Source organism: Lepidothrix coronata, unplaced genomic scaffold (genome assembly GCF_001604755.1).
Source record: "Lepidothrix coronata isolate B3197 unplaced genomic scaffold, Lepidothrix_coronata-1.0 Scaffold0, whole genome shotgun sequence".
NCBI lineage: Eukaryota > Metazoa > Chordata > Aves > Passeriformes > Pipridae > Lepidothrix > Lepidothrix coronata.
The window spans coordinates 3,693,306-3,719,970 of record NW_016690180.1 but is presented as its reverse complement, the minus strand read 5'-3'; the positions used below and the strand labels follow the sequence as shown (position 1 = coordinate 3,719,970).

The 26,665-nt window shown below is 40.3% G+C and overlaps 1 protein-coding gene across 9 annotated transcripts in view; it reads right to left on the bottom strand.

The window, feature by feature from the left end:
• Positions 1–26,665, bottom strand: part of MTUS1 (microtubule associated tumor suppressor 1) — a 133,921-nt gene that overhangs the window by 34,924 nt on the left and 72,332 nt on the right. Inside the window, exon 1 of one of the 9 annotated variants that reach the window (XM_017812851.1) lies at positions 22,496–22,956. The exons of 6 other annotated variants lie outside the window; for them this stretch is intronic. In XM_017812851.1, the coding sequence (XP_017668340.1) occupies positions 22,496–22,616 (121 nt within the window). In that variant the 5' untranslated portion in view covers positions 22,617–22,956. Of the gene's footprint in view, positions 1–1,422; positions 1,928–22,495; positions 22,957–26,665 lie in introns of those variants that run through there. 2 more of the 9 variants (XM_017812940.1, XM_017812693.1) reach the window with 2 other exon arrangements.

The window sequence follows — 26,665 nt, the reverse complement described above, 5'->3', positions numbered from 1 at the left end:
ACCAGCTAACCACAAATGACAAAAGACTCCAGATATGCCCTGGATCCAGAGTTCAGCCAGCCTTTATCACTGTGCCAGTTTCATACCACTGCTTTTATCGTGCTGCCCAGACCAACAAGTATTTTCCTAGAAGCTCATTCAAGCATCCAAGCAAGCCAGTCCTTGATACTATTCTAAAAAAAAAAAAAAGCTGAACAAAAAAACATGCATGAAGTGAAATTCAGTGACATTCCTGCTGGCAATTTTATCATAGATGTGTGCTACACACAGCCACTTCAAATGCTGAAAAGCATAAACCCCCTTTAGCATGAACTGCCTTTACAGATTAACACTACCGACACTCCAATGCTTATTTATGGCCTACGTACCTCTGGGCAATGACAGATCGTTTCCAGATTTGTATAGAAAGCATGCTGTGGTGTCAAAACAAAAGCCATGCTTTCATCAAAACAAAAGTATCATGAATCTGATTATTGATACCACCACATCAACGACAGTATTGGTTACCAGCCCAAGTCCTTCTCAATTTGGCCTCTTTACCTGCCGCCTTTATACAGTCAGACTTGTAAAACAGAACAAATTCCATCCATAAATTAGGTTCTGGACACCTCTCCAACAAGCTTAAAACCACTGTATCCAATCTAGTTGAAAAGCTCCATTTCTGAAGACTAGAAATCAGATTTGCAAGTGCTGCATATAGCACGGTAACCAAATAGAATTGCCATCTAAGGTCCTACCCTTCTTCATACTAGGAAAGAAGAAAAAATTTAAAAGTGATTTTGCAAAGACTAAGCCGCTTGATCACTGAACCATTCACAGAAGATTTGATCTAGACCTTGGAAAAGGTCCACAAATCCTCTCACTCCCTCTACAGTCACTAACTACATGGACAGCACAGCAGCCAAGTCTAACTCACTGGCGAGTTAAATTAAACCCATTCCAAGCTTTTCCATAAAGTAAACTGTTTCCCATACACAGCTTCTGTAGTTAATAGCCATATAATGGCAAGAAATACTCAACTGTCAGTACACAGGGTGTGTTCCATAAAGTTACATTTAAGTGCTGGGCCTCTGTCCTGTACTTGACACAGTATTTGTCTGGCTGGCTACCTCAGGTACCGCTGGTTTCCTGAGCCTCCCTATCTTGTGCACTGTTGCTGGATTACCAGATGAAAAATCTACCACGTACTTTTTTGGTTTGCAGAACCAAATCAAAGCCTTCCTTACATGATAAGTCATGTACTAGGAAGGTTTAGGTACTAAATATCTACACTAACTAGAAATCATTTTAAGCAAGACATTCAATTTCTAAAAAAATTATATTTCTTAAAAGCATTCCAAATAGCCTAAACAAGCTTCTGGACACGCACTAGTGGAAACAACCTCACTTCTCTTTCCACACTTGCAGTCATAATTGTCTTACCCCCAAGCACCTTCTTTTCACATTCCTCATCCAAACTGTTAGCTTCCACAGGATTTTCAAAACCAATGTGCGTCTGGTGTAAGCATTTTTCAAAGAAAAATCCTTGCTCAACATTTTCTCTTGTGGGAAGGTGCAGTCTGGTAAAAACTTTCTGCCTCTCCTCCATTTTCTGGAAAGCCTTGTCTACACACGTTAAATTGGTGCTCACTTCTTTGATCAGTAAGACCAGATCAGCCTGAGTATTTAACCGAGCTTCCATTTCTTCTCTTACTCGCTGAATTTCCTCAAGCACAGTTCTTATATCCAAGTGACTGGACTTCATCTCTGCTTTGAGATCTTCCTTCACCTGTTGCTGGCTCCTCTGCAAAGCTAACACTGTTCTGATTTCCTTCTGAGATGTTTCCACATCGTGCTTTAATTCCTTCTGCCCAGCCTGCATCGCTTCCTGGCTAGCTTTCACTTCTGCCAACAGAGCAGCAATGCATTCCATCTCGATCCCTGGGAGTCGCAGGACCTCTTCCACTGTCACAGCTTCCAAGTGGTCAGGGACATTTGTGAGCTGGTAGCTGATTTCCCCTGATAGCAAGAGAGCTAGCACATAGCCTTGGTACAGTATCCTACTGCAATCTACAGCGTGCTGCAGTGAAGGTACTAGGTAAAAAGTCTCATACAAGTGAGCCAAAGGCACTAAATAAAAGCCTTCAACAAGCACGGCTGTAGTCAGAGCTCCTTCTCAGGACTCAGCCAGAGCACTAATCAGTTTAATTGGCAGATTATGCCACACCTGAATTTTTTAAAATCTTTTGCTGACATCATTGTATGTGGGACGTCACCCCAAAAGCCACTCCCAAAAGTCATTTCATCTCTGCATCAATCAAAGTACGCCTGGGCATCAGTAACCAGGTTTGTTGCAATGCAGCCAAACACTCTGCAAGAACACACTGGCCCTTCCTTTCCGACACAAAGGCTCAAAGAGAGCCCGAATTGCCTGCAGGAGCTGAAAGCCAAACAGTTCAACAGTACATACTTATTTCAATTATATATTCAACAAGGTGATTATGCACCTGTCCTTCTGCTAATGTTTGCAGCGAGTGTTCAGAGTACATCTGTGGACATGTCTCACATTGCTGCACTTCCACTGAGTGCCCTCCTTATTCACACAGCTAGCAATACTTTCTTAGCAATCTCTGGAGGAACTCAGATCCTGAGGAAGCCTTGTAGCTTGAGGAAACAATAAAGAGCTACCAGAGCAATATGGGAAAACTGACTAACAAGATATTTTTGGCAGGTTAAGGAGGCCAAGCCTTTTAGCTACCAGGTCTGAGTGTTAACTCTTCTCTGTAAAAGCTAAGACTTGTTACTTTTAAGCACAGAACTCTTAATAGGTCTAGGCTCCATGTAAAACCAGGCAGATTAACACACCAGGGTGTTAGCTGTTTTGTTACACAGTAATTTAATTACCCAGTTACTGGACTGAGTTCAGAAAAAATGACCACGTAGGTCTTGGTCTACAGAAGGCATCAGTCTTTGCTTTCAAAGAGGTGAGCAAGTATTCGGCACAACACCCAGCAGAAAGAATGGGAGTCAGAGCAGCACACAATCTGGAACTCAGGAGAACTTCTACACCACTCTTTGGCCCTGTCATGATTCCAGAATGCTTTCAGAGACAGTGATGATCCCACAGATGCCCCAGAGCAGAGACCTATCCATCAAAAACTGCAATAACCCCAACAGCATTGTTTTGGGCTGGGAAGCATCACTAAGAATGCCAACAGCCCATGCGTGTACAGATGCAGGATTTCCAAATCACCACAGTGCTGCCGGCCACAAAGCCAACCTAGGGAGTCTTGCCTTCAGTGAAAGTTTACCTGCTCACTTGCCAGTTTGCCTCCCATGCTAGCCCAGGCATACTCATGGGACCAGGAAGGTATCAGAGATGCACCCTCCACATAGAGCACCTCATAGCTTACAGGTATTCGCTGAGTGTTTTGCTATCACAGTGGTTATCACAGCACCTGGTGGACACAATGTTGATGATGGAGCTTTTTTCTGACTCTCTGTATCGTGTGCCAGAAAGCCAGACATGGGCTTTCTGATGGGATTTCCCAGCACAGCTACAGATCATAGGTGTAGTTTCTTCCCCTCTCCGCTCCCTTGCACCATTCCTTGCTGGATTACTGTCCTGAGAGCTCCTAAGAATTATTATTCACACGGTCACCGCTAAAGACTAGTACACAAGCTGCAGAAGCCCAATCTGAAGTCTGAATCCAGATATCATCTTTGACCTACTTTAGGCAAGTAACATGGATCCTGTGCTAATATGAAGAGAAATAGCTCCAAGGGCCATCCTGCCTAAGGTTTGATCTTCTGGTGATTTTAAAGGTATAATTCCATGAAGAGCGCACACAATGATTTCAGCAAAGTTTAAAAAAAAAAAACAACACAAAAAAACCCCAAAAAACCAACCAACCAAACAAAAAAAGCTTTTGGGAAGAGAGTCTACAACTGATACCGCTGGTCCCTTTGTAGAGGAACAGGCTCCTCCAGACAACAACCCAGAGCAGAATCCTAACTGGGACAACAATGAGTGCTTGAGGGAAGCCTTTGTCCATAAGCTACATTGAAAGCCTGCCTGATGAAGCTCAGGTGACTAATTAGGTGCTGCAATTGTCATTCCTGTCCAGCATCACCAGATCCAAAAGCTGCAGCCTCCTTTCTACATGTGTGTGCACCTACTCCAATTGCAAAGTGTTCTCTGCTAGAATGCAATATACTGAAGAAAAGCTGTCCTTGGAAACTGGTCTCTTACTTTATATGAATACATTAATTCTACCCAGAATGTAATCTAAGTGTTTAGTATGTTCCTCACTTAAACTAAGAGGTCTGATTGATCCTAAGGAATCGGGTGATTTGAGCAAAACAAAAAAGGCCTTATTTAAATAAAATCTGGGATATGTTTGGGTTTTTTTAGGGGGGGTCTTTTATTTTGTTTTTAAGGTATTTCTTTCGCATTACAGAAATCTTTTACACAATTACCTAGCAGCAAATATCCCTATTTTTATAGCTCTAGTATTATAGGAATAAAATCCATGAATTTAAAACATCTGAAAAAAGCATGATACATAGTTTTGATGTCAGGATAAAAATTCACTAAATCACAGTAAACAGTTACACTTTACAGTGTTAAGTAACACAGCACATTTGAAATATTAAACAAAAGAATTTACACAAACCTTACAGTGAATCATAGAAAAAAATCCATTACTTTGACCTTCAAGGTGGTTTCATGTTCTGTGAGACTGACCAGTTAGTATAACTAGGACTGAGGTCAGACTTAAAACAGCAACCAGGATAGTTTCATTTCCCAAACATGAAAGAGGAAGCATCTAGTTGCATCTATATATTGACTTGTCCTTTTTTCAAAAATTCTGGTTTACAACCAATTATAATTGGTAACTGAACATATTCCCCCAATGAAAGAAAAAAAATGGAACAAAACAGAAACCAAACCAAAATAAACACCCTCCCCCCAAAAAAAACCCCAAACAAACAACCACCCCACAAACAAAAACATCCCACCCTTGGATTTCTTGTCACTCAGCTTTCCAAGAGTTTGAGAATTAAGGAGAATAGAGGAACCAATGAAAATAGAGGATAAAAACTAGAGAGGGCTACAGAACAGAACACCTGTTACATATAGTAGGAGAGAACACTTGGACAAGATTATATCCCTGCAAAGTATATATATATATATATATACACACACACATATTTATGAAATCAGCCAACTAACAACTAAAATATTGCAATAAAGGTAAGGAAATGCTGCTAATACATCCCACATCACATACTGAACCAAGTTATGGAAAGCATTACAAAACATCTATCCTGTATGGTATTAACAGTCATGAGACATTTATAGCTAATTATGTTCAGCGGAGTTTTGAGCTGGATCAAATTTCTCCAAATACACCAATAAGCACTAAAGTAAACTTGAAGGTCCACCTGCTTATTAAAGCCTGAAGAACACAGACCTACACTGCTGACCTCTGATCTAGATGCTTTATTGTTTCCTCCTCTTCTAATTGAGCTAGTCCTATTGATGCAGTACTGCATGACCTGTGGGTATGATTCTGAAGTTTCTCCTTCAGGAGTCACCAAATCTCAGTCTCACATCTGAACCAGCCCATAAGCGAGTGCGTAACTTCACCTTGTATGTTAATCTTTACACAGCTAGTTCTGAACCCTCAAAAAACCTCTACAACTCTCCTGCCATCCTCCCCCACTGCCTTCCCCCCGCTGCAATGCATGTGAGATATTCAAGCAATGCAACAGAAAAACTGATCAACCATTTGATCTCACGGCTGTCATTTTAAAGTTTGCCTTTGTGACAAACTGCCAAAGTTATGGCAATTAGGAGAGGGCAACTTAAGAACATCCATACGAATAAGGAAGCTGTTGGGTTTAATCTGCAATGGTACATAAATTATCATTGAGAGGACCTGGAAATTCAGCTGGCTGTAAATTACCATCCTAAATTCTTTCAGAACTCCTGCTCTGGGCTATAAATGCAGGACAGGCAAATACACAGGGAAAGCAGTCACAAAACTAAATTAACAGTGTCTGCAGAGAGCCTGACAAGGCTGGACTTGGATGGAAGTCTTCCAACCCTCCAGCAGCTCCACAGCTTGGTCAATTGTAATTTTTGCCTGCATCCATCTTCGCAAGTGGCAAATACACACCTTCCTGCTGTGCCTCTCAAGAGTCCAGGCTGGTGACTATACAAACACAGACTCCTGAAGAAATGATGTTTTGTTTCTAAGCTCTGCCTCAGGCCTCCCTACATAAGCTGGTGCAGACAGCCCCAGTTTGCTCTGCTCACAGTTCAAGCATGCGAGTCACAAGTCAGTTCTAGTTCACAGCAGACTTCATTTTTCAGAGTTGCACCTGGATAATCTGCCCAACTGAAACGCTTAAGATGCTGCACGTCAGGAGCTTTTCCAGCAACTTATTTAGTTGGTCTTGTCTCAAAGCAGCTGGGTGAAGAGAAACAGCACTTCTCATCTTGCATCTCCCCCCTACATCAACATGATCTGAAGCCCAAGATGACAACTGAAGGCTTCCTAAAGAAGTACAGCAGCTATCTCTTTCCTTTACTCTTACTGTCACCCATTGAGTTTCCCTTCTTTAAGGTCTGGCACTAGCCTTTGTCCTGGAACAGCAGGTTATTTCAGCTGTCATCAAATCCTTTTCAAGTTGTTCTGAACAAACCAACCAAACACCACAGAGACTTTTAAGAAGGTTGCAAGAACTGAATAAAATTTAACTGCAGGCAGGTGAAACCTGACCTAGATGCTTAAACTGACTCAGCAGGACTAAGACATACAGCAGAAATCCCTCTGCCTTTTTCTGCAGGGGTAAAAAGGTTTTTCAGCACATATTTTTTAAATGCTGTACATCCTGGAGGGGGAGTGCAGAGTCATCACACATTATTCCAGGCATTCAGTTTAAAGTACTGTTTCTGAGGTCTGTGTCTATCCTCTCATATCAACTCATCCACTGACTGAAGGTTATTACAGCACTGATTTCTAGCCTCAGTGCAGCATTTTAAATCCATCCCTTTTCACTCTCCACTTCTAGCCACAGAACAGGATATTCTCTTTATACACACAATAATGAAAAGGAAAGGGAAATCTCAGAAGTATTTACATACTTCAAAGAACTCTACGCCTGTTTAATGTTTTAATCATATGCTTAACGCACACATATCTTGCAGCACCGGCCACACAGGGTTTTATGCTGGTAGGAGCAAGTCTCTCCTGAAACAAAACCTATTAGCATGTCAAATGCTTCCCCATCTGTTACAATGCTATTAGGTAAGAAACCAAATGTTTATGGACCACAATAGTCCTTCAGTCTAAAACTGTTACCTAGTAGTTCCTGTCTTTTGCTGGAACTCAGGGGAAAAAGAAGAGTTTATGACCTCTGGAAGAAGGGGTAGGCAACCCAGGAAGAGTACAAGGATATCGTTAGGTCATGTAGAGAGAAAGTTAGAAAGGTAAAATCTCAGCTAGAACTCAATCTGACCACTGCTGTTAAAGATCATAAAAAGTGGTTTTATAAATACATTGACAAGAAAAGGAGGAACAAGGAAAATCTTCATCTTTTATTGAATGCAGGGGGGACCACTGTTACCAAGGATGAGGAAAAGGCTGAGATACTTAATGCCTTCTTTGCCTCAGTCTTTAATAGAAAGACTGGATATCCTCAGGACAACTCGCCCTCTGAGCTAGCAGACAGGGACAGGGAGCAGAACAGACCCCCTGCAATACAGGGAGAAGTAGTTAGTGTCTAGACACAAGTCTACCACACTGGATGGGATCCACCCAAGGGTACTGAGGGAGCTGGCAGAAGAGTTTCCCAAGCCACTCTCCAACATTTATCATCAGTCCTGGTTAACCAGGGAGGTCCCAGATGACTGGAGATTGGACAATGTGATGCCCATGTACAAGAAGGGCTGTAAGGAGGATACAGAGAACTACAGGCCTGTCAGCCTGACCTCGGTGCCAGGAAAGGTTATGGAACAGATCATCTTGAGTGCAGTCACACAGCACATGCAGGAAAACCAAGGGATCAGGCCCAGATAGCATGAGTTTAGGAAAGGCAGGTCCTGCTTGATCAACCTCTTCTCCTTTTATGACCAGGTGACCTGCCTAGTGGATGAGGGAAAGGCTGTGGATGATGTCTACCTGGACATCAGTAAACCCTTGGATACTGTCTCCCACAGCATTCTCCTGAAGAAGCTGGCAGCCCACGGCTTGGACAGGTGTACTCACCACTAGGTTAAAAACTGGCTGGACAGCTGAGCCCAGAGAGTGGTGGTGAATGGTGCCACATCCGGTTGGCCTTTTGGCATTCCCAAAGGGATCTGGACAGGCAACAGTATGAGATTCAACAACCCCAAGCAGTGCTACGTGGTGGAGGAAGAGTGGCTGGTAAGCTGCCCAGTGGAAAAAGACCCGGGGGTGCTGTTTGACAGTTGGCTGAACATGAGCCAGCGGTGTGCCCAGGTGGCCAAGAAGACCAATGGCATCCTGGCTTGTATCAAAAATAGTGTGGCCAGCAGGACTAGGGAAGGGACTGTCCCTTTGTACTTGACACTGGTGAGACTGCACCTCATGTACTGTGTCCCCTTCTGGGCCTCTCACTTCAAGAAAGACATTGAGGTACTGGAGCAAGTCCAGAGAAGGACAACGAAGCTGGTGAAGGGTCTAGGGAGTAAGTCATATGAGGAGCAGCTGAGGAAGATGGGGCTGTTCAGCATGGAGAAAAGGAGGCTCAGGGGAAACCTTATTGCTCTCTACAGCTACCTGAAAGGAGACTGTAGCAAGGTGGGGGCTGGCCTTTTCTCCCAGGCAACTAGCAACAGGACAAGAAGAAAGGGTTTCAAGCTGTGCAGGTGGGGGGTTCAGGATGGACATCAGGAAGAATTTCTTCCCTGAAAGGGTGGCTAAGCATTGGAATGGGCTGCCCAGGGAAGTGGTGGAGTCACTATCCCTGGAAGTGTTCAAGTATGGGATTTGGCACTTAGTGCTATGGTTTAGTTGACATAGTGGTGTTCTGTCATAGGTTGGACTCGATCTTAGAGGTCTTTTCTAACTTTAATGATTCTATGATTCTACCTAGAAACTATAACACAATAATAAAAGGCATGTAGCTCTATTAGCTTCTCACTTGTTGACACAACAAACAGAGCATGAACCAAGAACACCATTTCATTATGGCATCCTTTATACAGAAACATGGGTGGAAGAGGAAACCTGCAAATGCAGAAACCAAGAGATAGCAAGCAAGGCAGTTTTCCAACTGTATACCTTTCTAAACAAGCTTTTGCACAATTTCCACAACAGGCTCAGCAACCGCAAGGAGTCCTTTACTCCTGTAAGAGGTTCTGAAGAGAGATGCCAGCCTACTCCTTGCCAGTTAATCTAACACATACTTCATACTGTTTCGGACTTTTAAATCGATAACCCATGGTGTGTAGCAAACCCTCTGCCCAACAGTGTAATGGTCTGGACTTTTTCTGTTGGTTATAAGCATGCCGCTGCCATCTTTTCATATGGAAGAGAACACTCTCACTCTCCCTGTAGTTGGGAGACACCGGGGGCAGCCAGGAATGCAAGGCACGTACAAATGTGACACTGCACTGAGGTTCCTAGGTAAGCCTCAGTACATCTTTCCAGTCCTTACCCCAACAGACTCTTACCCACATGACAGCCTTTGAACTGGGTTCCCTGAGGGTGCATGCTTATTAAAAGTAACAATCCATTAAAGCCTCAGTATTTCTCAACCAAACCCATGCCTTCACCACGGCATTAACTATGATGTGTCTCTGTTCCCCAACAATATCACCTGTCCTACTGAAAACAGCACTGGGTTTGTACAACTGTTTTAGGACACTGTCCAAGGCATGACTTATCACCTGGAACACTGCTTTTTCCCCTACAGGAAGCATGTTAATGACACACATTTTCATTTGTCAGTAGTCTGGTAAAATCCACTTCTATGCTGAATCTTCATGCTGATTTAGCCTTGCTCACATTTCTGAAGATTATGTGTGTTAAAACCTCCCTTAACCTTATACTGAAGTTTCACAAGGAGTTAGATGATGATGTTTGTAAAGATACCAAACTACATCTGAGAAAATGCATTACCTTCCAAATTGCTAGTGACTTCCAAACTAAAAGCAAAAAGACGAGAAAAGCAAAATCACTGTTGCAATTGCCTGATCAGCCAGCCTGTGCATTTTTTAAAGGGCAAGTTTGGAAAGAAAGACCAGTGATCAAGACACTATTGAACTGTGTCCTATGCTGTTTTAATGTTACATATTTCTTTATCATTTCACCAGGAGCTGTTTCTTTTTCAGTTCTTGACAAAGCTATAGTATTGGGTGAGACAAATGGCCACACATTTTGTCAAGCTGAGTAGCGGTGGATTGGTAAAGTCAGTGATGATGGCAGGAAGGAATGTAAAAAAAACACCTAAAAGCAGCAATGTCCAAATTTTCTAGTAGATTAGAAGATTGAAAGGGATAATCTTTACAAATCACGTTTCACAAAGGACTTAATATTTAAGTCTGGGACTCCTTTAAGTCTGCAATTAATATATGAGACAGATGTCTGCCTGCTAAGTGCACAGTACACACGCAAGCCTAATACCCTGCAATGTCAGCATGGTGCCCGTAACACTTCTTACGTACTACAGGCCTATCTTACAGAAACACTGGTTGAGTTTTGAACGCCTAATATACAAAGGGATTTTGTCCTACTATTGCATTCACAATACACTTCATCAATAAGTTTTCATCTAGCTAGTACATATCAAGCATGAATATGAGTCACACATCATCTGCAAGGATAAGCCTACCATGCACCCAGAGATGACCGCAAACTAAACAAACAAATTTGAAATGTAATGCAGTTTACAGATAACAACTCTAACATGCATCAGCTAGACTGCCAGTGCATCAGAGTTGTCCAGGTTATTTTCTAAATAATCAAGGGAAATATTGATTCTTGACTTTTTTGGGGATTTTAGCTTATTCTGAGTTAGGACAAAGCCTAACATGTTAGTTACGCATACAGTGCTATACACTGACTGAGGAAAAACAAAACAAATTGGAAGATGGCAGAACTAGTTTACTGTAATACAAAGCCAAAAGCATGGGTGTTTTGATATGAGAGGGATTGGCTATATACATTAAGGAAACAACTTCATCCATCTTAAAAAAACCCACTGTCATCCATTTTTAATGACAAAGATAACAACACAATGGACAATGTTTGCATGAGGATTTGTTACAGTGTGCTGATGCTTTGGTCAGTGAGGACTGAACTAAAGACTGTGAACTATATCTCAGTCTATTATCCTCATGTTAGGTATTTGAATTTTGCTACATAAGTTCATCATATATACCACAGGCAACCTTAAATCTTCAAATTCCTTACCTTTACAAGGAAAAAAAAAGCCATATTGTAAGCTAGCAATTATTTTACGTAAGGGCTTTAACTAAGTTTCTAGTTCAGGTATATCTCTGAGTAGGCAAAGAAACACCTGAAGCAGTTCTGTTTTTTCTTATAGCTGCAGCTGTGCCTTGTCATCCACGAAACACACAACTTCCCAAAAAAACAAGCACAGAGTGAGGTTGAAGGCTGATGTCCCTCACTCCTCTCTGTTCCTATTTCCTCTGCCTGTTCTCTCCATTACTAACTCCTGTACAAGAAGTTGCTCCTTAAAGTCTGGTGCCCTCTACTGCTTCATTGCAAGTACAGGACATGGCCTGTTTTTGCCCTTCTGCAGCCTCTGTCTACACAATCAGGACCCAGAATCAACTGGGACAGGGAATCGCACCATTATTAGTTCATACTATCTCCAAACCCTTCCCAGATGCAATTAACTGCCTCCTCAGTGCAAATCCTGATCCCTTGGTAACTCCACATTCTTCTTGGATACACTTTGGGGGGGTGTGTGTAGTGTTACAGGAAGAAGCCCATTACATCTCCACACTTGTGTAGAAAACCCTCACACAAGACCAGAATGATACAGCCTTTTTCCTTTTTCAGCCTTTCTGAAGATCCCAGCTCTCACATGAGATCAGGGGTGAAATGTCTGAAACAGCCAGAAAGGAAGAACCATTTGAGCTGCAACACTTGAACATGTTCCTTCCTACATACCATAGTCCACCCTACCATGATCAACATCAGGAACATAGGGCTGGAAGAAGCCTCCAGAAACCATTTACATCACTCCTTGTTGAGGCAAGGTAAACACTACCTAGATACAAAAGGCATTTCACCAGACTGCTCAACTGTTTTAAGTCTTACCACAAAACACTCTGCTACATTTTTTCACGGTACATTTTCTTCCAGCTCAAACCTGATCTGATTTCATGTAGATTAAGTCATTGACAATAACCTCTCTACACGCCACATTTCACACAGATACTAACAGGCTAGCTGAGAAGTTTTCTCTTCTGCTCTCATGCATGCACAGCAGTCTCCTATGTTCTGGAAAGTCAGATACAAGGTCATCTTCAACATGCTTCCTTCCAAAAGAGCTGGCCAGAATTATAAGTACGCTAGGGATAAACATCAAGCAACTGGAAGAGACACTGTTACTTACAAATCCGAGTAAGAGAAGTTCAAAAACTTAATTTTTTTGCATCATAAATTAGTTCTATATCTACGTATAAAACTTGGCTCCAATAAGCGTAGGAAGGATTCTTGAAAGAAGAACTTCAAACAAATTCAAACAGGACTCTTACAGTGTATAGAAGTAAGCTTTTAAGTTTGCAAGCCACTTTCTGCTCATATACTAACAGAGGTGCACTCTGTTGGAGGAAAGGCAAAAAAACCCAAACCAAACCAACCCAGAACTAATTTGGAACTTCTAACTGAATCATTGAATTTCACTTCATCAATTGTGCTGCCCCTAATTCAACGTAGTAATTCTTTCTTCACTAGTTCATTAGTGAACTGTCAGTACATACATTAGCTCAGACTGTTAGATTCAAGAATTTGATATTTCTATTTTTTTCTCAACTACTCAAAGTCCTTCAGAGTAAAAGTGCAGGGAAGACTTAGTAATTTGCAAGGAATCACAATCTTTCATTGGAAACAACTGTACAAAAGAGACTTGGAAAATATATTTTTGACCACAAGACTAGCACATTAATATGCAACATTTTTTCTTGTGCAGTGTCTGCAGCTGTCTTGGATAGAGAGGACAGAATGGCTTTTAGTTTGAACTCAGAAGCTATTTATTTAATCACACTAGTATGAGCTGATGTTACATGACTGTAACAAATGTCACTGACTTCACCACAGCACTGAAATGCTGCCTAAAGGATATTATGGAAGAAAAAGTAGGGCAGACAGTGGGAATTTTAAGAGCCTCCAGAGCCTTGACTATATTTTCTATTATTGCCTTTGTGCCAAAACTGTTTCTGAAGCTGAAACACAGCTTCCTGTTTATGAAACTCTACATCTATTTAAAGACAAATCCAGATTATACTCAAATTTACTGATGATGTTCTTTAAAAAGCGAAGTGATAGCACTTCCAAGCATGTCGGAAGCACTATAATCAGTGCTAAGTTATCCATAATAATCATACTTTATCTACCAAAAGATCACTAGAAAGTTAAATTCTAATGCTTTTCCTCATAAAATTGATGATGGCAGTTTGCAATTTCAAGTTACAAAACAAATAGCTAACATCCAAACTCACTTTTTGTTATAAACAGACTCACTTTCTAGAGAAGTCACAAATTTCTGAATGTAAATAAGAGCATAAAACAATTCAGAGACCAAGCTTTTTTTTCCCCATGGACTAAAAAAAAATCAAAATCAGTGATGATATAGGCATGATTAACCTTATAGGTTCGAACTGAGAAAAGTAAAGTTTACAATAATGGTTCAACTTGCCAAATCCCTTCAAGAATTCTAGAATTCTACAGTTCTAGAGCTCTTAGGAGCTATGCAGAACATGCTAATGCAGTTGTATCAACACCATTGACTATGGTATCACTCCATGACCTTGCTCCAATCGGTATCGATTGGTTTCAATCACAGCCCCAAATGGCAACCCAGGAGGCTGCTCCTCCCCAGCTACATTGACTTAATTTGATGAGTTCACGTTCAGTCCCAGATCTGGTGTTTTCCCATGACTAAAGAATAACCAAGGAGTTACTGTACAAAAGTATTAATCTGTACTGTCATTTCCACACAAGAGAGCAGAGCCTTACCTTCATCCTACTGGCAGATGACTACCCTGTCATGTCTAGAAGATAACGTAAGAGAAATTGAATTACATTTTTCCCATATCTAGGTGGAGGATTATCTATTTCTACAACTGTTTCATAGCTCTGTTAAGACACTGAGTTACTCTAGATCAGTACTGATATTGTAAGGCACTAGAAATGGTTTTTGCACATCTCCACCTTCACTGGGCTGGTTCACACAGTGGAAGCTATTTTTCCAATTTACAGTTGTGCTATTCATCCTTTTTGATCACATATATCAACACCATTAACATAAAGTCTCAGCAGAATGAGGAAAATTTAAGCAGCTATCAAAATTAGAGATAAGCTCACAACTTTAGGAAGATGTATTTTAGGGGACAACAGCATGTTTTAAAGAATACCAGCATAGTTGAATATGTGTTTAAAATTAACCTTGAAACAGTACTTTAAAGCTACCCTAGCAGTGAAACACAATTTGCTGGTCAACAGCATATAACAGCATCTTAATATAACCACTTCAGTTGCTGCTGGTTAAAATCATCCATGTGAACTCAGTCTTTTCCACGCTTCACTGCAAGCTCAAGACAGAAAATAGCACATCTCAAGTGCCTCATACCAGCTCTAAGTGCTGCTGGAACATCCCCTTTTCAAAAGACACACAAAATGCTCTTTTATAAATCTTGGCAGTCCCCACATCACGGTTAAGGACCTATTTGTGTATTTCCTGTCAGGTTGAACAGTTTTCCTGCTATTAAGCAGCAAAGATATTTCCCCAGGGACCTGCCTAGGAAATTGCACGCCATTGTTTTGGGAACAGCCTACACACAACCTAACAGCCTATGTGACAACATCTTGCCAAGCTGAAAACAGAGAACAGGGCACCACCCAGCACTTTAATTAGTCACAAGATGTGTCTCCACCCTTTGAGAAGCGCAGAGTCCTTCTACTGCCCGCTGACCACATATGGAAGATAAGGGACATCTCTTCCCAGTGACTCCTAACCAAACTGCGCAATGTAAGACTGCTTTGGCAAAGGCTGCCCGACTAGTGCTAGGTATTGGGTACTAGTGCTGCCCTTAGGGAGTGACTGCTTGCCATGCCTGCTGTGGAGACCAAGCAGTTTCTGTGGAGGAAATTTAAAACATTCAGCACATCACTCTTTGCACTTAATGTTCCCTTGAGTCTCTTCTGTTCAAGCTAACAAACAACTACATTGATGGCAGACAGAGTTTTGCTTAGCTGGGTGGTGGGTAGGGAGAGAGAGAGGGGAAAGTAGGCTACAGAAATTTTCTTGAGGAGCTGGTACCTCAGGCAACTGTGGTGTTCACCAGGGTAACCCACAACTTCCCACAAGGACCAAAACCTATACGTAAGGTTAATTCCTGTGAAAGATCGCCAACTACAAACACCTCTACTTGTGCCACTAACAAAGGCAGCAAGAAAAATATTCACTGCACATTACCGATGCATCTTGCCTTCCTTGACCTTAAATCCAAGCTAAGGTGTCCCTTCAGAGATAAAGAAACACAGGTTTAACAAGGTTATGCTACTCATTTCATATGGGGACCATTTTTCTTTTAAATTGGCAAAATGTCTTCACTTGATAAACAAATTAAGCAGGTAGCAGATTGTACAGTAACATTTGTAGAAATAAGCAAGCCATGATTTTATATTGGTTATACAAGTGGCCCATGCTCATGGCTAAGAAAAGCAAAGTTTTACAGCCTTCTGTTTTATATGGAATGGAATAATTTGCGAGAGGCTTTGTAAGAAAGTTCACTTATTCTTCTGTTGAAAGCATTTCCAATAATCCTGTTTCACCACTTCAAATATTTGAAAAGGCTTAGCACAAAGTCTATTCTTGTAATAAATACAAACATAAGATTTTTAATAATTTAGGTGCTTCTAATGTAAGCAATATCACAGAGTCTTAAATTGTTATTACAGAAGTGAAGTAGTTAATGAGTATTATTTGTAACACTTGATTTTTCTACTGAAGGACTTCTCATTCTCTTTAAGAAAAAAATTAGCTTTTATTAAAAGAATTTCACCACAGATGTTCCCAGCAGTCCTATTTCCTGCCTAACTAGAAGTATTTCCATAACGTCACATACAGGCTGTTTACACAAGTGTCCTGAGGAAGATGTTCTACTTGCTATAAATGCACAAGCATCACACTATCATGACAAGAAGTAGCAAAACTACATTTAAACAGTAGTTGAACACAGGAACCAAGGTTATTAGTACTCCTGCTACAACTACTAGACATCAGTAAAGGTGATACCAGTGAAAGGTTAATAAATAGCAACTGTAAAGAAACATCACATCTGGATACAACCCAGGTTATTTAAGGTGATTTACTTCTACATTTGAGTATCTGGACAACTAAATTGAATGGGATTTCTTTTTTTTTTTACACTATTTAAGATGTAAGTTACACTGCCAATACATTCATTTTTCAGATGATCAAATGCTATTTTCTTCTCCCTGTAGGACAGAGAACAGAAACAATACTCCATAACCCACAAAAGTAATGGGAAAGAGCACTGTTGGTGGACATGGTTAGAAAAGTGCTGGTGATACTGCTAATAAATAATTAATTAATAATTCTGCAGCAGTAGTTGACCATATTATCATGTTAAAATTCATTACTTAAACCTCTCCTTAAAAATAAACCTTTCTGATAACAACACTATTCCATTGGAAGAGAAGACAAGCCCGGAGAGATGGGAGTCTGCTTGAAAATAATTTTCCAAATAAATTAGGTTTTGGCCTGATATTTGGTGAAACAGTCAAAAGCTGTTTGAAACAGCAGTACTTTCCTAAAGGCATCGAATCCATCAACTTTGGACTTAGGTTATTCCTATGTATTGCAACACTCAGAGATTATAATTTTTTGAAATAATAAAAACAGTGGAGATGCTGCTTCATTACACAACACCAAATTAACAGCCAATCTCTATAAACAGAAATTGTCACCTCCTGCCATTCATGGCAGTGAGAGTAGTAAGTGTGGTCCCAATCTATTCAAGATTGCCTCCACATTACTTAACATATGATGAAATCAACTGGAGATGCAAGAAATTTCTTTCATCTTCACACAACACAGTTCTCTGTGCCAACAAAGAAAGCAGGGTAACACAAAACAGCAGCGAGGCAATTGGCTGCAAATACTTGAAACACTGTATTCTAGCAATGAAATTTCATGGTATCATGTTCCTCAAAAAAAGCTATTGCTTTATGTTTTAGAAAGCTCAAATTAGAAGGACAGAATAGGTAGTAATACTTTGTTTATCTGAATCCTGCAAGCCATTTCTACTATGGTAATAACAGATACATTTGCACAAACTGCAAAACTGGTAGAGGCAGCTTTTAAAAGTTTAAGCCTGGTTTTACCACACTGGAAATCCCCCAAAGTAATTTAGAAGCTGTTCAGGTTTTTAAGTGTAATTGTAGCTGCCTGTCATTTTCAAACTCTAACTACTTCACAGCAATAGAACTTGCAGCCAGACCTTTTTTACCTATTAGACATATCAAGTGGGAACAAATGTACTCATAGAATATGCAATGGCATTAGCACAGATCATTTGTTATGTCTTTTTTATTTACTCTCCAATTAACTTCTCTTCTATGAAGCTGAGCTGGAAGCGATAATTCTATTTATTTCATATTGACAAATACTGGAGGCATCCTTCACATATAATTAATCCCTTTAAGTGAAGGAATAACAAAAACCAACATCACTTCCTACAGTGAAGCCAGAATGCAAGTTACCATGCATCTGCTTTCCACAGCACACCAATTGTTCTTTCTCCAAAGATTTTTGGAGGCAAAGCTCCCCATTTACATTCACTTTCATACCTTATTAAATATATGCACAGTTTAAATGTTAACATCACATGTAAGTTATTGTTTTGACTTTAGCACATTTTTTGTTGTGTTGGGTTGTGGGGTTTCTTTTGGGTTTTTTTTGGTCGGGTTTGGCACTTCCTTCCTGCTATCCAGGCTTCCTTTGAAAATACTAGTTATCCTCATTTTATACTTATTGTAAATGCATCCATTGGATGAGACTTGTACACAGCACAAACTGTACTTACAAACCCCAAAACGCAGAGCCTTGACACCTGAAAATAAGAATCTCCATTTAGCTATCACCTACTTACCTACAGAAACTATGACCTATTAAGACTGAAATCAGGCACATCAGGCAGGTCATTTAGTACCCAGTCTTGAAGAGATTAAGTCAGGAGCAGAATTTCATTGACTTAAACAGGAACATGATTAAATTCAAAATCCCCCATTACGAATGGTTTCCAGCTATTCAACTTCTTTTGCTTAGAACAGATAAGCTGGCTTTAGTTCTGAACTATTTTTTTCCTTGGTTGGTTACACAAATACTTAACATACTCGTCCTGTATAAAATTTCTCCATCAGGCTTTCAGATTCAGAATACTTAATAGGGTTGAGTGTGTTGGGTATCTTTCTATGGTTCTATATTAAACTGTAGTGTCAGACATTAACCAGTTCTTCACTTATTCTTCAGGGGGAAAAAAAAAGCACCATATGAACAGCAACACCCGGGGCTTTCAAAGTCCTTTAAGAGTACTGCTTTGCAATGCACAGAAGTAATTTTATAGTTCCCAGTGTGATCTGAAGGAGGACTTAGGAAAGAAATCGTACTGAAAGAGGATGTCAACTGCTCAAATAAACACATTTGTGATGTCTCCTTGTTATTAGCAAACAAATTTTTAAAACTTTTATTGCTGAAATGACAAGTTTAGTAAGCAACGGAAGTCACCAGTGAGATAAGAGCATCAAGTACAGTTTGCTTAGGGGAAGGAAAGAGAGGAAAAGCAGCAAGAAGGGCTGGATGAAAACATTTTGAGACAAAACAGAATATGATCCTTGAAAAACTCTGAACAAAAGGCACAAGAGCTTTGATCTCCACTTGCAAAACTAGTTTCTTGTTTGGAATTTTATCTTTATGCAAAAGAAAAAATAAACAACTCCAAATTACTATTCTGAATTATTCATAAAAAATGTGTTTCTCTCATGGTTTATACAGAATTACACAGAGATAATTTGCTTGGTCACACCACTGATGCATGAAGAACATAACAGCACTTTAGTCAAACTTTGGTAAGAATCCTAAATGGTTCAATAAAGGAAGCAAATATAATATTTCATCACTGAAAGACTGGTTCCCACTTAACTCATATCTGCCATGTTTATGCCATTCTGAAGTGTTTAGATTTTTGCAGTTACTTGCTACAAGTAAGCTTTAGAAGCCAAAGGATGGGTAAAGTATTTCCTGAAGGTTACAGGATTTTGTTTTGCTGAAGAGGTCACTCATTATATACAGCTAATAATGCAAGTGTACTGTATTTCCAGTCGCTGAGAAAAATGACACTTTGATGTTTGCCTGCATTTAAAGAGAAATGAAACTTCTGGATAGCATGACCTTGAAGTGATGTAGTCATGAAAGTTAGACACAAGACAACAAGCTGAAGGATCTTAAGAAACACCTTAAATTTTACAGCAAATTTCATCTGGATTTATTCCATTCCTAGGAAAAAAAATTATCTAATTTTTTTTGGCTTCCCTTGAATTGCTTACTACATGCTTACACTGCAACATATCTGAATTACTCTAGTTACATCTCATCCATGTGGAGGTGTCTAAGTGCAAACAAATTCAGCCCAAGGACCCATTTAAGTGCAATGACTAACCTAGACTAACTTAACCCCAGTGTGAACAACCGTATGCCCAGCCATGCTCCATACTGTGAAGAAACTGCATCAGGCTGCTGCAAAATATCCTGAAGTCAGAATGAAAACCCAAAAGCAAGCTCCATCCTCTTCCTCCCAACAGTGCTTATGTTCTAACTTCACTGAGTTTTTAGTGCACCAAAAACTGTCAGCCAGGATGTGGCAACAGAAGAATTCAACTTGATCTGTGCTCAAGATTACTTTAAAACTCTACATTTCTACAATTGCCTTAAGTATCCCAAGGATGCTCTACAGTCATACAAGACAGTTGGTCTATGCTATGATCAAAGGGAGCAAAGAATGAAATCCATGATAATGCTTATTAAAAGTGCAATCTATGTCAAAACCATTACATAACATTCATACATATGCATGTTCCTACATGGACCTTGAAGTTCTTTTTTGCATTTACTCCTTCCCTTATTTACCGACACAGTCCCTAGTGCTCATTGTGCACATTTCTTATGTGACCTTGGAAAGAAGCCATATTTTAATCCAATTAAACCACTACAAAAAAAGATACTCCTACTGGTGCTGCAAAACCAAATATGGCTCCTCCTGGCATTTAACAAAAAAAAAAAAAAAAAAAATTAACCTTTTACGCTTGTGATATACACTATCACTGCCTGATGTGCTGCTGCTGAGTTTTATGAACCTGAAATAATCACTAACAAGCTTCAATGCATTCCGCTGTTTCAAAACCCACAGTATTATCTATACATACTTGCATTCTCCATTACAGAATATGACCTGGTTTTCAGATGCCCTACTTTTTTGGTATATTCAGCTCTAGCTAACCAAAGCTCTATATGTCAGCTTTTTGCTAACACACTGACTTCCTACAAGACACAGGGACAACAAAGGAGAATGGGAAAAGCAGGCAAAAACCTGTCTAAGCTTTCAATCTGGCACCATTAGCCTGTACATACCACACATAGAGAAAACACACAGAAGGTCTATTCAGCACTTATTTAATGAAGTGCTGCTTAACTAGAACACAGGGCTTGCAATCTATTTTACATATCGTATTTCACAGAGGCATCCTGCAGACAGGTTTTGCTTTCACATCTGCTCAAATGAAATAAAACAACAAATTGATTCTTATACTTGTTAAATTCCTTTGATATGTGCAGTGAAATCTATTTTTACTTTTCAAAATTACACAAAGTTCAGTAGTAGTTAACGAACATTTGGAAGACTGAACATCATCTCCCCTTGCCTTCTCTCTTAGGAACTTTGTCCCTGGATTATGTATTTCGTGGACATTTCACATTGTTAGCAACATAGGTATGTGCACAAAGACATCCTTTACGTTAGAATTTTTAGCATCAAGGTATTTAAATCCTAGTTTAAAGCCACGCAAGCAACCTGCAAATAGAAGCCTGTATTACGTTTGGACAGTTGTCCTGTATTATGTTCATAAATGAATTTATCATCCAGGAGGAACTCAGAATCTGGATTTACTTTGGCAAGGATAAGTAATGACAAGGTAAATGGTTTAAGCTGTTATGTGAAAAGCCAGGACAGTAAGGAAAGCTGACTGGTAGCACTGAACTCCAAAAAAATAAGAGCAGAGAGGGTGGTATTCAAGTGAGAAAGGAAATCCCCAAGAGGAAGAGCTTCTGCAAAACTAGTTTATGTAGCTGCTTGCTCACCTCTAAGTAAAATGCAAGAAAATTACAAACAGTGCAGTGGAGAAAATATTATGTAACATGCAACTGCCATCAGTTTCTCTAGATGTCATATCCCAGCTCAAAGAAACAAACAACTGCCACCCTCCCCCAAGACAACACATGTATATCCTGGACCAAAGCTCAGCTTCCATAATCTCGCTTTATTTGCTTTGCCTGCCACTGAAGATGAAAATCAGGTCAGATGCAGCTGAGAATTTTGTAATTTGTTTGTTTGTTTGTTGTGTTTTGTGTCTGCATGGGTGTGAAGTAAACACCCCCACACTTGTCTTGAATGTCTCAAAACTTTTTACCTTTAGGTTTGAATCGACACAAGTGGGCACAAAAGTTTGCTTGTTCCACAACATGTATGATGACATATCTACAGGTAAGTATTCAAATATTTCACACAGACAGAAAGCTCCATTGTGACAGCCCGTATTCATTCTGCTTCCCTCCCTGTTTCCCCCTTGCATCCCATCACGATATAGAAAAGACAGTGCTCCCAGAAGATAACCATTAAAATGATTAAATAAATATTTAATAGCACAGACTTCCTGATACTATTTTTGGAACTGTGCAAAGAAAGAGCAAATTCCAATTTGCATTTCATAAACAGAATAACCATTTTCCAAACAAGCAGCTCAGCACAGGTGCACACACACACACAGAGTTAGAATATGAAACCACTTCGCTCAAAAGTCAGACTTCTGTATGAAATTTAAAAACTTTCATGCCAACTACAGTTCTTATTTGCTAAAAATAAGTTGCTGTTAAAGTAAACAAGATATTCCCTCAGTGCATACTCTGATCATCATATTAAAAATGCACAAACCTGTATGAAATATAACAGTGCTTTTCTTGTAGCCAGAAGGTAGACGAATGTTTCGGAGCAACCCCTTTGCCGTCAGCCTTACGCGCATGTTGGATAAGGAAAATTTCGGAGACCATAACATGTCTTCAGTGCAATTGGAAGATAAACAAGCAAGAAATAGCCTCCATGTACTGTCACATAATATGTTTTTTAATTGCTACTGGCAGAAGTGAGCAATTCTTGTTAAAGAAAATAGGCTTGAAGAAATAATCAAGTCTCCATTCCTTTGCTCTTATTCCTTACGCACAGACAAGCAAAACATCAGTAAAAGCAGATACCCATAGCATAAATGCTGCTGGCAGCTTCTTCTCACCAGATGTTGTGAAAACAAAGCTTGTCCTCAGAATAAAATCGACTTAGTGACTTGGAAAACCAACAGCCTCTGAACTGCATCACAGTGTTGATGCTCAATCTGCTATGGGACTCCGTGGGCTGGGAGCTAGAAAGGGAGAAATGGGAGGAGGAGGAAGTGGGTGGTCTCAGCAGCTGAATATATCATCCACAATGTCACAGTCCATGTACTTTTTCTTTGGAGACGGTAAGGGACATTATTTGAATATTCCTGGAGGCATATTTTAGCTTTGCACCCAGAACGGATTTTTGGAGAGCATTTTTTAAAGTAGTTTCTTTCAGTCGAATATTATGTCAACATTTAAAGTCTTAACAAATCCACAAACACATCTATTCTCTAAGAACAATTCAGTGTTTGAGAGCTGCTTAAGGGAAATTCTGTTTAGCTTGGCAGCTCAACACTGCAGATGCTTCCATTTATCAGCAGAGGCACAAGGAATCAGGCATTAATTCATATTAAAACAGTTCTCTGCCAGCTGGGTTTTGAAGGCACTCAAACAGAGGCAAACAAGCAGTGCTGCAAGAATTCCTGCAACATAGATGCTGTTTCCATATAAAAACATATATGCTCTCATATAAAAATTTCTTCTATTTAATGAGCTCACATTGTATACACATTGTGTATACTTTGGTGAAGTTCACTGCCACTGGAAAAAATAAAATTAAAATAAATTTAGAAACTAGAAAACAGAGGAGTAACTGTTTTACCGATTAGAAAATGTCACATTTTTTACAAACAACCGTGACTATAAATACATGCACTGGCCACCTTCCTGTGCAAAAAGAAACATTTCACTACTTTGCCTGAGGTCAGTAGCTGCCTTACTAGGCAGCCACCGAGCAGGGACCACCCAAGTATCTTTCAGCAAATGCAGAAGACAAGACAGTGACATCACTTACTTCTTTAGGGTTGCTCGAAGAGCTGTTCTCCATAGACTTTGTATCTTTTTAGAGACAACAAAATTAGGTACTTTTCCATTGATTCTGCATTTCTATCATTTCACCAAACCACAGCTAATGTTCTCCAGCATCCATCCCTTTGACAGTTTTTCCAGTTCCAGAAACAAGTAATGCAACTTGGTCTGAAGGAGGTATAAGCCAAATCAAATATAATCACACTGACAGGTCTCATCCCAGTGGTGCCTGACCTGTCTTCTCTTTACCGCAAATCTAATTTTTATATTTTAATAGCATGTCTTACTTGCTCAAGATTCATAGCACTTTAAATTCACTAGTTCTTATTTACCAGCCAGCCAGAACTAAAAATAGCATGTTGTTGCTGTATCTGGGTATCTCTAACGTCACACAGAGGGCCAGTGCAGCGGCAATGAAGCAGCTCATTGTATGCACAGCAAAGGAGCTGCAGCCCAGCACCGAGACAGACCCATTCGGCCAACCTCCCCAGCACGCTGCCTGATGACACCGCTGAATGTTTTTGAATCATGTACCAAAGTATTTGTTTCCCAGCACAGTGATGTACCACCAACTCTGAAGTACTATAATACGTCTTCAGTCCACACAAACCCATTCAATATAAGTACAAAGACAGTAAATTAGGGGTTTTTGTTTGGTTCCCAGGGCAGCCTCTGCACACAGCTGGGCATGCATGTCATTACCTCATCTATTCCTTCTAGTCTGAAGAGCTTTGGCACTAGCAATGTGCGTTCATCTATCTTTCCAAAAGCCTGCAGTTCCAGACTCTTTCCTAATCCAACAGTACTATCAAAGACATCGCCTTCTTTCTGGGATGCAAGATGATTATGCTTGGAAACCACACTGAGCAGTAAACCAGAAGGCTTCTTACAGCACACTACAGTAAGCCTTGTGTATTCAGGATAGTTCATTAGCCCATCTTGTCAAATATTAGATCACTGTTGTCAAATCCTTTCTTAATTAAGGCATTTTGAGAACTTGACCAGGCCTACAGCCAGTCTTCAAACACCACTGAACACCCAGCCACACCAAGTTTTACCATTTTGCCAGGGCACCCACAAGAATTCCTTTTTATTTCCCTCGTGCCCCCACATCTCTCCAAGAGAGGAACTGCTCCATGTAGTAAATATTCTCTCACCATCCCAGTTTGATGCTCTCACAAAGGTGGAGACAGACCAACTGAGTTAAAACAAATCCCAAAACACCACAAACTAACAACAAAATGCCCACAGCCAAAAAACCAACCTGCCACCTCTCCCCATCCTTGCAATAGTGCCCAAGAGAAATCAAAAGAACTTCTCATTAGCCTGTAAAACCATAGAAGTTAAAACACCCCACTGAAACGTAACTTCCTTCCTAGGAAAAGGAGCTAGAACAAAGAATCTCTAGAAGGCAAACATCATCTAATGAACCAGTTTGGAAATTGAGGAAGGAATGAATCACCAGGCAAAATATGTGCAGATAAAAGCTCTATATGGACATCAAAATGTTTGTAGCACAGACCAAAACTACTCTTACAGAGATACACAAGTAATATTTTTAACGCCTCTTCTTTCCATTCGTTGTTTGGATGGAAATAGGCCATGAAGAAACAGATACACCATCATATTATTTGTAACAGATACGCTATCGTATTATTTGTAAAAAATCTTCTGATTTGACAAAAATGCCTTTCTAGCCTCTAGAGCTGGAATTCTGTTAAATCCCAGAAACCTGAAACAGGTCTGCCTTATGCAGAAGTAGACCTGACACCACTAATCAAAAGCAATAGCTGCATGTCAGTCTCGTCTAGTACCCAATCCCAGTGAGCTCTGACAGCAGCCAGCAAGAGGACTGCCCATGCCCATCGAAAGAGCTCCCAGGAGAGACTTAACTCCCAGAGAGGTTCCCCTAGTGTAGCCTTTCCAGAGCTCAGTGTCACACCATGGTACACTCTGCTCCACTGTGGCTGTGCATCTGCTAGTGTTGTTTCCTCGGCTCAGGAAAACACAACCTTCCACTGTGTCTGTATTCCCATGACAGGCACCTAGTGCCTGGCGCTGGCAGGGTACAAAGCCAGGGCTAATCCTTGGGAGCTTAACACAGCATGCCAGGAATATCCACTGTCTACATTTCACGCCTAACATGAAGATCACAGAGAGGTCTTTTTCTATCTTGACACTGGATAAGGACGACAGAAAATAGCACCAGAAAACAGCAGAATAAATTAGGAAATTATATACGAAGGACAAAAGGACTGACAGATTTTTATTTACTAGCACCTTTCTGCTGGCTTCCCTCAGACTCCAAGGGCAGAACTGGTGATGAACATGAGCAAAGGGGCTCTATCCTATTACTACCACATAATTCGGTCTGGGTTGCTAAACGTATCAGTACCTGATGACACCATCAGATTGATGGGGGGGCTATACCTATTTTAACCCTGTCAGATTAGCATATCTGCACTCCCTGGGAATATGAGTAATGTGACAAAAATGGAGCAAAGCGCATTGGCATCTGTAGGATCTTCAATTCAGCCTCATGAGGCCAAGTCCACAGTGTCTGTATGTGTTTCTGTTGTCCCTGTCACTCTTTCCACATCCAACAATCACTGAGAATGCCACCAAAACACAATAAGTATCTCACATATAAAAGTCTAAATCAGAGGCTAAATCTTTAGATCTGAAAAGCCCATGTAAAGGACATCTGGCTCCACGTCACAAGACAGCAAGAGCAGTGAGGAGCAGATGGATTTTACTGGCATGTTTTCCTTCTGGAAGAACTGAAAGGTGATTGCTTATGCAAGGAGACACAAGAAGCAGGGACCTGCTAAGAGCCAAAGGGTCATCTGTGTCCTCATTTTTATTT